This window comes from Narcine bancroftii, chromosome 2 (assembly GCF_036971445.1).
Source record: "Narcine bancroftii isolate sNarBan1 chromosome 2, sNarBan1.hap1, whole genome shotgun sequence".
NCBI lineage: Eukaryota > Metazoa > Chordata > Chondrichthyes > Torpediniformes > Narcinidae > Narcine > Narcine bancroftii.
The window spans coordinates 157,824,355-157,839,249 of NC_091470.1; the positions used below are offsets into that span (position 1 = coordinate 157,824,355).

Sequence of the window (14,895 nt, forward strand, 5' to 3'; positions counted from 1 at the left end):
CAAAATCCTTGAAAGAGCTTCCAACAACCATCCTGTCTCCAGTTCCAAACAATGGTCAAGCATTTTATGAGTCAGATCAATTAACACCTACTTGTGAACGGTGTTTACATTCTCCAGAGATCTTCAGTATTTCTTCAGTCTTTCAAATAAGGTCTGTTTTAAAATGTGTGTATGTATGTGACCTATGCTAAATCTTACAAATTCTCCCCAAATATTAATATTGTTGCAGAGGAAGCCTGTAGTGTAAATTGTATTGGAAAAATTCACTCTACTGCATGTCCAGGTCCTTGCAGTCTAAAAAGACCTCCAATGTGAACAACCACATGATAATTTTTTTCCACTATTTTTCCCAACATTGCAGTTATAAAACCATAATTGGTTGATAAGTACAAAGACTTCCTACCCCGCATGAATATTTTTCTGAACTCTATCCTGATTAGCAAACACCGTATTTTGAGATTGGATCTTGGTTTAGATACACCAGCCTGGAATAACATCATTCCTGTTATCCTATCGCTACTGTATATATTACACTTAAATTAACTCTTGTTCTTCTAAACATAACATATAGGACCAGCCTGCTCATCTCTTCTTGTGGGACACACCCTTGGAATCCACCTGGGACTTCCTCTATTGAGTAGGGTTTTGAGGCTTGTGCACAATATTTCAGGTGAAGAGTTACCAATAATAATTTTGGTATTTGGTAATTCATTGCAGTAAAGGACTTCTTTGTTCCTGCATTCAAACCTTTTTGAAATAATACAAATATGCCATATTCTTCTCAAAGTACTTGTTTGACTTTAATGTCAACACACCCAGGTCTCTCTGAACACAAACATCTTTTGATTTAATTTTTCAATCCACTTTACCATTTTTTTTCTGCCAGCTTGGTTAATCTAACATTTTTTTGCATAGTATTCCATCTTCAATGACCATATCCCTTCATTTCACAATTTTCCCTGAACTGTCTCTGACCTCCTCACGGCCCACACCATAGCCAAACTTGGACAAAAATGATCCTCACAAGCATAGTTAAGATCCTGCATTGATTCCTGAAGCTTTCCTGTTTATTTCTCCTCTGTTTTTAACTAATTCTCAAACTGGGCATTTTTATTATGTCGTCCCTTATTATTCCAATTGTATTTAATCAACTTTTATATGACAGCTTAACAAATGTCTTTGCAAGTCCAAATACAGGATATCAACTGGTTCTCTTGTCTATTCTGTTTGTAACAAGTATGGAAAAAAAAACTTGGATTTGTTAAACTTGGTTTCTTTTCCATAAAGCTATGTTGTCTTTGAATTTCCCTGTAATAATTTCCTTAATCATAGATTCACTCCTACTGATGTCAAGTTAAGTGATCTGCATTGCCCCGTTTTCTCTGTTTATTGTCTTCCAGTCAGCAGTAACTGTTAGAATCAATGGTACTTTGATAAAACACCATCTCCCTATTGATTTTCATTATAGCAAGCAGCTCTGCACATTCCTGGGGATTTACAAAATTGGTCCCACTAATTTCTGCAAGGATCTTTATTTCCCTATATGCTAATTCAGATTCTATTTCATTTTAAACTTGTCGTCCTCCACCTTTTTAAATTTACTTGTGTAACCACATTCCAGCATGACTCAACCTTCAAAACTTATTTGGTTTCTAACTTTACTATTTCTGAACTTCTATGAACACGAAACCAGAAGAATATAATTTTAAGTTATTGGTTTGAAGATTCCTTTCTCATGAAAATAAAGCCTAAGTCAAGAAATGTTAAGCTAAAACACTAAATTCTTAGCAAAGTTATGTTCAGGAAGAAAAATAATGAAACAAATCTTTATTGGGGGTGGCATGGTCAGTGTAGTGGTTAGCACAACGCTATTACAGCTCCAACAAACCAGGTTCGAATCCACCGCTGTCTGTGAGGAGTTTATACGGAGGTTGTAGGTTCATTGGGGTACTTGGACTGTCCGTTACTGTGCTGTATGTCTAAATTTTAAAAAATTAAATAACAATCAGAAATAAAAAAGTTATGTTTATATTGCTTTTAATAAAATTGCAAAAAGTGCTTTTAGTTAATTAAAATCTGAAGAAATAATGACTCCATATTTGTAAAATTAATATTTTGTGGAAGAGAGCAATAACAAAAATATATCTCCGCTTTAAAATCTCAGCTATCATTTTCCTGCATGTTGAGCAAGCATCAATTACGATACTGCTCCAGCTTCATGCTTGTAGTCTTGCTGAGGTATTGGTGAAGCAGTTTCTGAAGGAACAGGACAGATGCTTATTTCATCTACATAATTATTACAACACTGAAGAAGGAGATTCAGTTGATTGAGCCCATTTTATTTATTTTTTGTTATCACAATCCCGTTACACTCATTCCTTGGTTCTTCCCCTGCAGTTTTACAGTTTATTGTAATTCAATAACTTGTCTGTGTGGCGACTCTTACTTTTATACTTTATTGATTTTTTTCTCTCTGTATTGTTACTGTTCCATTTGTTTACATTTTATTTCCATGTGTACGTTGAGTGCAATTTTATTTGCTCTACCTCCTCCGCAGGAAAAAGGATCTCAAGTTGTATGTGATGTACTTGAATAGTAAATCTGAATTTTGACAATTTGTTGTGATTTTTTTTTAATACCTTTTCATGGTTTTTTCTGGCAGTCATTAAATCTATGCCCTCTGCTATTTCATGTTTTATCAGTGGGAGGAAATTATTGATATTTACTTGGATGATTTATGATTGTAAACACTTTATTCAAATCTTTTAATTTCCTTTGATCCAACCTTCACCAGTCTGTACATGTTCTAATACTTGTAACATCATTGGAATTTGCTATCTTGTTAACTGTGTAATAGCGCTTACCAAACTTTTCTCTATTATTAATAATTTATTGCTTATCAGATTTGACCTGCATTATCTAGAATGCATATTGGTGACTTTGGATCAGTGTATCTCAGCAGAGCTTGTGCACCTTCTTTGGGAGAGTTGTCAAGTGGAATAGATAAAAATCTCAAGAAAGAAACAAGCAAGGTTTCAATCTTGTTAGAGATTATTGATTTAATTAGTTCAGTATCACCGCTTCCTATCCTGTTACATTCTGTGAATAAAACAACAGACCCCTGTATTAGCAGTTAAACACAATTTTATTGCTTTATAAAGTAATCAAGCACTTTCTTAAGAGCAAAGCCGTTGTAACTAACAATAAGGCTTACTATAAGAAAGCCCACTTGGTACTCCGAGACATGGATATTTATACAGGCTGGCTTCCTTGTTACACTATCTTACAGCCACCCTCCATAACACTGGGAATTAAACAATTCATCAAAAAGCAGGATCAAAGCAATATGTGAAGTCAGCTATCCTGTCCCACATTCCTAATTGAAAGTTGTTTATCAGAATGACTCCCGATAAAGTGTGTCCAGTTTAAACATCTTCTCTACCTATGGTTCCTGACCTGAAATTACCTATAAAGCTGTTTGTCACATTCCTGTCCAGTTAAATATTTGTCAACCATTGCTTTAATTGTGACATTCAAAGATTATATTCACAAGATATGATCAGTTCATATGGCCATGTGCACAGACAGCATGCAACCAACTCTATCATTGTTAAGATAAATATTCAAATGTATTTTCTTTCTGGGGTAAAAAAGAGTTTACAAGAATCAGGGTAATTCCACCTGAGACAAGCACTCTGGTTTCTACCTTCTCAACCCTAAAGAAGGACTAATACCTTAAGCTTTAAAGATTTTAGCAAAGTGTCTGTCATTCCTTCCTGATAATTTGAGATGTTGGTTAAATATAGTCTGGATAAGTTGTGAGCTAAACTTTATTTTTAAAAAATTCCATAAATATGTTCCAATTAATTTATATCTTGGAAGTACTCACTCATAATTTTTTTTTTTGTTTTCTCTTTCCAGATGTTATTTAAAAGAAAGAAGATTAAGTATGAAAACCTCATACCTTTGCCCAGCATTGGCCATTGCTTGGAAGATTATAAGATTGAATACACCATTGGAAAGGGCTGTAATGCAGCTGTGCACCATGCCTACATTCCTGAAATGGCTAATTCAGAGTTGTGCAGTAAGATCATGACAAAGGAGAGACCACCAGAGAGTAAAAGCGAGAAACCAACTCCACTATCAGATAGCCCGAGTGTTGTTGATGAAATAATAAGAAATAATTTAACAATTTCACAGGAAAGATCAAGTTTGAGTTCCATGGCTTTGAAGAAAGATCTATCCAAGGGAGATGCCCACTACACACAGAGTGAATCAGAAGGAAACACCAGCTATGTACATAGTGGATCAATGGAATACTCTGGTTACCCTTTGGCTTTAAAAATGCTTTGGAACATCAGTGTAAGTCAAACTGACATTTATAGTGAAAATTGATTGTTTGAGCTCAAATGGAACATCACTGTGTCCTTTCAAACTGGGGTTAACAGGGCAATTTTCCCGGTTAGCGCCCCAGTTATGCAGCAGTTAGAAAGGGAAACCAATTAAACTTACCTAGGTCATGTCCACAGGCAATTTGAACAGGAAAATGGCCAACCCACTTATTCCGGTGACGTCAATGCTTGTGTTCATGCGTTTCCGGGCCATCAGCATTCAAACATCCGGCAGTACTTCTAGTGAGTGCATGACATATCATTGTGGGGGCAGGATCCCTCTTAAATCATTGGGTTGGCGACTTCGTGGGTCCATCCCCCGTGATTTGAAAGGTGCTTCTAGCACCTTTGCCCCAGTAACTGTACCCTGGTCCCAGGAGGGCTACCCAGGTGCTGCAGTTTGAAAGGGGCTATTGTTTGGGCTTCTAAAATATTAGATCAGCTTGAAGCAAGATCATGGTGTTCATAGATGAAGAACGGAAAATGTTGTAGAAAGTACTTTGTTTAAAACACTGCATGGATAAGCCAGTGATGGAAATCTTAAAATTTGTTATTTCTTTTTTAAGAAAATATAAATTGTGATTAGTAGTAAACAGAACAAAAAAATCTGGTATCAAGGTGGGATTGTGGAAAAAATATTGTCAGCAGTTCGACATTTCACACAATGAATAGGATTCAACCTGACAACTAGAATTTGCCTCAACTTGGGGTGTAGAAATTGGACGTATTAAAATTGCTGCTCTGGTGGCAACTCTTCCAAAATTATATCAAAATCATTTGTTGTGGAATAAGTAATTCCTTGCAGGAAATAGGGAAGGAATTGGTTCCAACCATCCCTAATTCCACCTGGAGAGTTTCGCTGAGAGCTCTTCCACAATTTTCAGCCTTCGGCAACCCAGATACGAAGGTAGTGGAGTTATAGCCTCTCGGCTTCAGTGATTTGGGTTAAATCCTAATCTCCAGTGCGTTGGTCTGGAGTTTGTGTCTTCTCCCTGTGTGGGATTCTTCCAGATGTCCATTTTCTTCCAACATCCCACAAATGTGCGGTGGTAGAATAATTGGCTGCAATAGATTCCTCCAAGTGTGTAAGAGAGGTAGAATATTGGAGAGGAATTGTTGGGGAGAATAAAATAGGATTATTATACATTTAATATAAAAATGTAGTTGTTAGTTGGTGTGGATTTGGTAGGCAAATAAGCCTGTTTCCGTGATGCCTCTCTCTAAACCAGGGAGATTAAACCAGTTGTTTTTTTTTAAAAAACAGGTAACTCAGCTAAAGGGACCTACAATTTGGGTATTGTCACATATTTTTCTGATAAGTGAAAACAGTGCCTTAGAAACTCAGCAGGTCACAAGGTGTACTTTTAAGATAAATAACTGGTATTTCAGGCCTGAGCCTTTCATCAAGATATAGTCCATCAGCCAGCTCCCCACCATGACTACCAGCCCCCCCACATCTCCATCGGGCACACTGAACTCAAAACGGTCAACCAGTTTACCTACCTCAGCTGCACCATTTCATCTGATGCAAGGATCGACAAAGAGATAGACAACAGACTCGCCAAGGCAAATAGCGCCTTTGGAAGACTACACAAAAGAGTCTGGAAAAACAACCACCTGAAGAAACACACAAAGATCAGCGTGTACAGAGTCGTTGTCATACCCACGCTCCTGTTCGGCTCCGAATCATGGGTCCTCTACTGGCATCACCTACGGCTCCTAGAACGCTTCCATCAGCGCTGTCTCCGCTCCATCCTCAACATTCATTGGAATGACTTCATCACCAACAATGAAGTACTCGAGCTGGCAGAGTCCGCAAGCATCGAATCCATGCTGCTGAAGACCCAACTGTGCTGGGTGGGTCACGTCTCCAGAATGGAGGACCATTGCCTTCCCAAGATCGTGTTCTATGGCGAGCTCTCCACTGGCCGCCAAGACAGAGGTGCACCAAAGAAAAGGTACAAGGACTGCTTAAAGAAATCTCTTGGTGCCTGCCCCATTGACCACCACCAGTGGGCTGATCTCGCCTCCAACCGTGCATCTTGGCGCCTCACAGTTCAGCAGGTAGCAACCTCCTTTGAAGAAGACCGCAGAGCCCACCTCACTGACAAAAGACAAAGGAGGAAAAACCCAACACCCAACCCCAACCAACCAATTTTCCCTTGCAACCGCTGCACCCGTGTCTGCCTGTCCCGCATCGGACTTGTCAGTCACCAACGAGCCTGCAGCAGACGTGGACATACCCCTCCATGAATCTTTGTCCGTGAAGCCAAGCCAAAGAAAAAAAAGAGTCAATATGTAGATAGGTGCCTGAATAAAATGGCATGGGGGAGTGCATAGATTCACAGGCATGAGGTCATAGGTGAATATGAGATGGAGGGCACAAGAGGGAGGATGTTGGCACTGGGGGGGGGGGGGGGGAGAGGAAGAACTGCTGGCTGGAGAAGCCAGAGGCAAGTGGAAAAGTCAATAGTTGGAGGAGGAAGGGGAGGTCAGAGGAGAGTTGGGGGGCCGATGAGAGAGTCTGAGGGCTGGGGGAGTGGTTGTGTATTGGAAAGGGGAAGCTCAAAGAAGTGGATTGGGGGAGAGGGGGTGGGTGAGCAGGGAGAACACCTTCCTGTCTCCTTTTGGGCCTGTGCTTGGTTGTGTATCTATCTTTACTCTAAGAAGTATGCTGTGTGACTTGCTGAGTTTCTTTGGTGTTGAATTTGTTCTACAATCACAGAGACTATTGTCTTTCACTACAGACCTTTCTGAATCTGTTCTCTTGGGGAAACCACACTTAAATAAATTTTCTGTGCATCTCGTTAATGTACAAAATCGCCATTGATGTGCTGAGTTCCTTTGATTTAAAAACGTGTAAACACATATAAGAGATTCATTTGTTAAATGTTTTATCATTATTCACAATTTCTAAGTTTCTGAGTCAGGTCATGTTTTGTTCTCTATCTTTGTGGCTTCTGATGCAAAGTAAATAATGAAAATTATTAAGGACTAAGCATTTTAAAGGAAGTGCTATTGCCTTGTCATTGCAGGCAGGGTCCTCCAGTGATGCAATCCTGAGATCAATGGGGAAGGAGCTGGTTCCAGTCATTCCCAATGCTTTATCTGGAGAGTTTTGTAAAAACAAAGGATTAGTTAAGTATGTATTGCAGTTTTACTAATGACTTGCTCATCACGAATATAATGTTGATATATTGGCAGGGTAAATTCTGTTTGTATATGGTGGATTTTACTTTTTGGTTTATTTTTCTTGTGCATTCACTCATTATATTTATTTGCTCACCTAAATCATTTTTAAAGAAAAAATGCAAGGAATATTGATATTTGTGTTGTCAATACATCTATCTAGTTTGAAATGCCATGTGCATTTAGACTGTACTTGCTGGAGCACACTTGTGCTTGTACTATCTGGTCCTTCTTGGAACACCTTCTCTGCCTTTTCTCTTTACCTTCTGAATGTCCCTGAACAGAACATTTGCAGCCTGGATTTTGATTCTACCCTTAAGTTCCCATCCAGTGACAAGCTACTGTATATACTCTATAATCACTGCATTATTGTATGACCTGTGTCAAAAGTCAACGCCCCTGTTTTTTTGGTCCTTCTCACCTGCCCATCCAAGCTCCCGATGACCCAACTGCCCGTTCTTCCAAGCTCCCAGTGCCCTGTCTGCAGATCCTTGTCTTGGCCGCCTACCTATCGGACATCCCAAGACCCTGAACCCCACCCCCTCCCATTCAAGCTCCTGAATGCAGATTTGCCACCTGGTCCTGGCCATCTGAACTTCTGAAGCCTTGAACAATGCAGATATTTACTGCGGTCAGAAGTTTGACATGTGTAAAAGTCGAACCCCATCCCACCAAAGTTGACCTGAAAAATTGGCCCACAATATTTGATGATTACATAAGTATACATGGTAATTTAAATTTTCCCCAACAGTACAGCTCTTGTCCAAATTTGTAATCTTGGCAAAAGTTCTAGAAGTGATACAGGGAGTACTGTGTAAAGTTCTGGTTGGCACACTATGGCAAGATGTGGTAGCAGTAGAAAGGGTGCTTAAAAAGTTCTCCAGGATGATGCTTGGGCACTGGGGGCTTTAGTTACATGGAGAGATGTGATAAACTGGATTAGTCTTCATGGCATGTCGGAGGTTGCTATTATGAGGAGCAAAGATAAGGTAGATGGACAGAATGAGACAAAGATGAATTGTCAATAATTAATATGTATGTGTATATGAAAAAAAACCTCTGGATTGATATCAGACCACAGATATTGATTGTAATTATCTCCTGAACATCTCTCTTACTTTGATCAGGCCCTACTATTGTAAAAGAGAGGAGCTGAAACCACATCCAAACATCATCCAGATTGTCCGGGCATTTACAGCTAAAGTTCCATTGTTGCCTGGAGCATGGGTGGAGTATCCTGATGTTCTGCCCACCAGTTTGAATCCAAATGGGTTTGGACATAACCGCACTCTTTTCCTGGTCATGAAAAGGTAAATTGTTCAATCTATATTTGTAAACTGAAGATTTAACTCTAATGTCATTGAGGTTGGAAGGAAAAGATGGTAGCAGATAATATGTTACAGCATGGGGTACAAGAGATTGACTGAATTCATTAATTCATATCCTAGGAGCTTGTACCAGACACAAGCTGAGTGTAGGTTTTCTTACCTTATGATTCACAGACCCCACATTGATATCAGCTAAGTTCTTGAGTCTACATTTGCTGGCTGTGTAGACGTTGCATATTTAAAAAAAATAACAATTTAGGTGAGGAACAAAAATATGAAGAAGGTGGACGAAACACTTTTGGGCTGATTGTGTGGCACTGTTAAAATTGTTGGTTCCTTACAGATTCTTCAGAGCCTCATTTTATTTTCAATGGGAATTTCTGCAAACCAAATGCAGCTGAAAATTTGTCATTTTGTATCTTAGCTATCCATGTACCCTGAAGCAATACCTGAACGTCTGTACCCCCTGGAGTGACCATGCTGTACTGATGATTCTTCAGTTACTGGAGGGAGTGGATCATCTGGTTCAGTGTGGCATTGCACATAGAGACCTGAAGGCTGATAATATTCTGGTGGAGTTTGATTCAGGTGGGAGTGAACATTTTTTACATTTTTAATGACCCTACAAATTTTATTCAGTAAAAAGTTCTATTGAGCAGCAAAAGCAGTGTGTAACATAGCTCAAAAAATAAAAATGTAATCCATACAAAATCACACAAGTCAGGGAGCTGGATCACAGCAGATGTTCCGTGAGTAGAGTAGAGACCATTGTCTAAGTGGTTTTGTCATTTGAAAGTTTAGTCTTGTCCTACCACAAATATTTATTTTCTCTAAAATTATTTCTAACAGTGATTGTTGACATTTTTCTTTTGAACAAATTTTTTTTCATTAAATAAAATTGAGGGTTAGTAGTAAGAGAGGATTTGTGCAGAATTCCCAAGCTTAATTTTTATGACTATTGTACAGTTTTTCTTCCATGTAAAGAGCTATCAGATGATATACTATTTATTCTCGTAATAAAACAGAAATGTCATATTGCACAAAATTGCTTTTAGTCTGCCACAAGGCAGACTAGATTCACCATTTGCATTTTCCCAGTGCCCCTTATAGTCAGAGAAAAATAAGCAAAAGAGAGTCCCTTCAGAGTCACTGAGGGTCCGTGGATTCACCGCCAGCGCTCCCATAGCCTCTGCAGCTGCTCAAGACTCCAGTTCAGTTCAAACCTACCTCAGGCATCACTATGAGGAAGCCTTCTGCGCTCAGATCCCTTTGGGAGCCCTTCATACCCTCAGTACCCTTTTGAATCCCAGTTCCGATTATATAGTTCTCATGAGCCAGTTTCCTTGAGCCTGTGTGGGTTCCTCACTTGCAGGTCACCAACAACTTGTCCCCTGTCTGTGTCAAATATGTTTTTTGCCTGTTTTTATATAAAAGATGGAAAAGTTTACTGTCTGTAGTTCATGCAGTGCTCATGAATATATTTCTGTGACCCCACCACCCAGGAAATTTCTAGCGGTACTTGATGCAGCGGGTTTTTGCATGATTTTGCCCTCAGTTTTAAAATAGTTTATTTGAGGTCTTTTCTACTGGTTAAATGAAGTACAGGTATAACACAATTCTTTTGTTTACTGTTTAGTTGGCTGCCCTCGTTTAGTGATCACTGACTTTGGTTGCTGTCTGGCAAATCTTGATAATGGTTTGAAGCTTCCCTTTACCAGTATGGATGTTGACCGGGGAGGAAATGCCTGCCTAATGGCTCCTGAGGTAAGTTTGCAGGGGGGGGGGGGGGGGGGGTGGAAATAATAATAGTAAAGCTGGTACTTGCACATGGTTTATGTTTGTGCTGTAACATCAAGTGCAAAAGGAATCAGAACCATGTGTTTACAGGAATTTTTATTGGTGCACAAATGTTTGAATCAAACCCCTACTCTTGTACTTTCTAGATTTGTACAGCATTGCCTGGACCCAGAGTGGCTATTGATTACAGCAAATCCGATGCTTGGACAGTGGGTACACTTGCCTATGAGATCCTGGGTCTTCCCAATCCCTTTTATCAACGTGGAATGGATTATTTGGAGAGCAGGAACTATGAGGAGAACCAGTTGTCACCTTTGCCAAACTCTGTTCATAGAAATGTGAAACTGGTGGTGAAGCTTTTATTATGCAGAGATCCCAAGAGGGTGAGGACAGTGATAATATTCAGAATTACTTGTTATCTGCAGGAGGTTAAGAATAAATCTGTTCCTACCTTTTCATTATTAAAGTCACATTTTCAGATTGATAACATAGTACAGGACCTTTGGCCTACAATATTATGCCAACCTGTATAGAACATGGAGCAGCACAGTGCAGGCCTTTTGACATGTTCACCTTTATAAATTAATTATCTTCTAGCTTGTTAAGAAAATGTAAGCAAGCACTTTATCATTGTTCAATTTAACATTGTTATTTGTAATAAAATGGATATCTGCGTTTCACTACTAATTTTTTTCAGATTATTTTAATAGTTATTCTTAGCTTTCACTTCCATCTTGCCAATTATTTTACTCTTAAACCTGGAGACTTGGCTGGGCCAGAGAGTCAAAGAGAGGCATTCATTATCTACTGAATGTCACAGTGTAGAACCATAGAACGCTACAGCACAGAAACCTTCTAGTCTGGCTGAATTATTCTGCCTCGTTCTGCCCATTGATGTGCTCCCAGACTATCTCTCTCCATATCCCTCCCATCCATGTACCTGTCCAAATTTTTCTTAAATGTTAAAATTGAGCCTGCATTTATCAATTCAGCTGGCAGCTCGTTCCACACTCTTGTTCCCCCTAATGTTCCCTTTAAACTTTTCCCCTTTCACTTTTAACCTAGTTTTTTTTCCTCACCTACCCTCAGTGGAAAAAGCCTGCTTCCATTAACTCCATCTATACCCATCCTAATTTTGTATACCTCTATCAAATCATCCCTCATTTTTCTATGCTCCAAGGAATACACATCACACTTCCATCAACAGTGTTGAACTGTTTTGAAAGGCACTGCTGTCTGAGAGATGACGGGGATGCATTCCAGTTTGCCTATTGTGGCAACAGATCTATGGCAGGTGCTATCTCACTGGATCTGGAAATTTCACGTGCCAATCCATGCTCCAAGCTTGTCTGCTTTTCCTACAATACTCCTTGTATTGAAAGAGACACACCTGAGAATGTTATTCCCAACATGCACAACCCGTCAATTCCTCTCTTTGCATGCAATCTTAACATAATCTTATTCCACCTCCACTGCACTCTCTGCTCTGGCATTTTGGTTCCCACCACCCTGCAAGTGTAGTTTAAACCCCACCCCGAGCAACAAAAGCAAACCTTCCTGCAAGGATATTGGACTCTCTCCAGTTCAGATTCAAATCATCCTACTGGTACAAAGTCCCATTTTCTTAGGAAAAGAGCCCAATGATCCAGAAACATGAAGCCCGCCCTCCTGCACCATCTTTACAGCCATGTATTAAGATGCATCATCATCCTATTTCTAACCTCACTAGCCATGGGTAGCAATTCTACAATTACAAACCTGGAGATCCTGTCCTTCATTTTAGCACCTAACTTCCTTAACTCTCTGCAGGACCTCATCACCATGTCATTGGTTCCTACATAGACCACGACATCTTCCTCTCGAGAACGCCATGAACTTGATCTGAGACATGTTGGCATCTGGGAGGCAACATACCATCCAGAATTTTTTATCTCTTCCACAGAACCTCTTACCTGTTCTGCTCACTTTTGGACCCCTATTCCTGCAACTCACCTCTTCTCCCTTCCCTTAGCCACAAGCCCAGACTCCGAGCCAGAGACCTGACCATCGTGGCTTGTCCCTGGTAGGTTGTCCCCTTAACAGTATCCAAAACTGTATATGTGCTATTTGAGGGGAATGTCTACACTGACTGTTCCCTTTCCCTCTCTTGACTGTCACCCAGCTACCTTCCTCCTGTCTCCTTTGTTTTTGTTTCTTGCTAATCTGTTTGTTTATTTATTAATATTCAATATTTGAATTTAGACATGCAGCACAGTAACAGGCCTTTCCATCCTACAAGCCCGTGCTGCCCTATTTACACCCAATTAACCTACAGCCCCCAGTACATTTTGAATGGTGGATGAAAACTGAGTCCCTGAGGAAAATCCACCCAGACATGGGGAGAACATACAAACTCCTTACAGATAGTGCAGGATTTGAACCCCTGTCCTGATCGCTGATGGTGTAAAGGCGTTGTACTAATCACGACACTAACCGTACCTCCTTCCCTTTTTACTGTATTCTGAAATATCCCTTATCGTTTGGCTTTTTTTTTTCCCCAATGTTCTAACCATGTCCTTATTTCTAATTTTTGATGTCCATAGTTCGGCCACATTTCAGAGTTTACTGAGTCTAGTAGACTAATATGCCTTTCCTCTGCCTGGGTAGATGCCTGGTGACCTATCCATTTCTGTATTACATCTTGTATTTTGACAAAATGAATTGGATATGCTTTGGGTTTGAAGACACGTATAGAATGGTCTAGGGTCTGGCCAACAGATGACATTAATGAACCAGGGTGGATTACTGGTGCTATCTATTTTTCTCTCCAAATTATTTGAATTGTTGAATTTAAATCCTCATCCTTAATTCATTCTTGTGTCTCAGGACATTTAGTCAAGAACTTGGGATTTCCAATCCAAATTAATATATTGGCTCTCCTATCGTTCCTATTTCATTTTAATTTAATTTTAAAATTTGGAGCTGCAGCTGCAGGCCATTCCAGCCCACAAGCCCGTGCCACTCAAATGCACCAATAAACCTACAAACCCTGTATGTTTTTAGAGAGTGGAGGAAACTGGAGCACCCAGAAAAAATTAAACAGGCATGGGACTTGCCACATTCCATAGTGTAAGCCTTCTAAAAAAATTCCTTACAACTTGCCAGCTATTCTCAGTTTTACAAGAAGGACTGAAAGTACAACCCCTCCAACTTCATATGCGAGCATGGATTTAAAACATTTGTTTAACTGGATAACAAAATTAAAACCCTGCCACTTTTTTTCTTCCATTCACAGCGCCTGTCAGCAAGAGTTGCTGCAGACATGCTGCACCTGCACCTGTGGGGGACAGAGCTCCTTGCTTCAGCCGATGTGAGTGTGGAGAACCTGTTCGACTGGCTTCGGTGCCAGACTTTGCTCACCTTCCTTCAGGTTACTATGAATCGTGAATCATCAGTGCAAACTGAACTACAGAGGAACTTCTTGGCAAATCTCAACTTTGAAGAACTGAACCTGGGACTGGATCTATTGCTCCAAGGGAAAATTTAACTAAAGTTCCACAAATTATATTATGGACTCTAAAACAAAATTGGGGGAAAACTATTTACAGGTCTAGGAATGAAATGCTGGATCTGGTTCTTAATGAGGTGAATATAAATTTAATTGGAGCTTGTGCTGGATTAGTAGTCAATAAAGTAAAGAATTTTACAATTTACCATTCAGTACTGGACAAGGAAGATTTTGCTTCCTTAACACTTTTGGGTGTATTTTATGAATTTTGGATGGCTGATTGTGAAAATAGCCTTAATTGTTTTGGATATAATCTATTTTTTGTGATTTCTTGACATATTTTAAGTCTACTTCAAGCATGAGGTGCAACACATCATTGAAAATAAATTTTCTGTATTCGCACTTGGACTTCTTCCCTGCTGATCTTGATGCCATCAGTGACAGGTGGAAGGTTTCACCAGGACATTGCAACCATGGAAAAGTTGTATCAGGGCAGCTGGAATCCATCAATGGCAGCCGACTATTGTTGGACTCTGACACAAGAGGCATCAGATGCTGAGTACAAACTAAAATCAGTGGCAAAACATTTTCAGGTCAGTTGAACTAAGGCAATGTGTCAGCATCATTATACTACATTCAATAAAAGTTAATTTAATGTTTCACCAACTTCCTATGTGATACAGCAAATCTGAAATTATCTTTG

At 39.6% G+C, this 14,895-nt stretch overlaps 1 protein-coding gene across 4 annotated transcripts in view; it reads left to right on the forward strand.

Moving 5' to 3' along the window:
• LOC138754496 (serine/threonine-protein kinase PINK1, mitochondrial-like) overlaps positions 1 to 14,858 on the forward strand; it is a 36,427-nt gene extending 21,569 nt beyond the window's left edge. For all 4 annotated transcript variants that reach the window (XM_069918841.1, XM_069918840.1, XM_069918838.1 and 1 more), the window contains 7 exons: positions 3,922 to 4,362; positions 7,427 to 7,533; positions 8,708 to 8,890; positions 9,333 to 9,496; positions 10,545 to 10,672; positions 10,852 to 11,088; positions 13,980 to 14,858. In XM_069918841.1, coding sequence (XP_069774942.1) covers positions 3,922 to 4,362; positions 7,427 to 7,533; positions 8,708 to 8,890; positions 9,333 to 9,496; positions 10,545 to 10,672; positions 10,852 to 11,088; positions 13,980 to 14,231 — 1,512 coding nt within the window. In that variant the 3' untranslated portion in view covers positions 14,232 to 14,858. The remainder of the gene's footprint in view (positions 1 to 3,921; positions 4,363 to 7,426; positions 7,534 to 8,707; positions 8,891 to 9,332; positions 9,497 to 10,544; positions 10,673 to 10,851; positions 11,089 to 13,979) is intronic.
• The last annotated feature ends 37 nt before the right edge of the window (positions 14,859 to 14,895 follow it).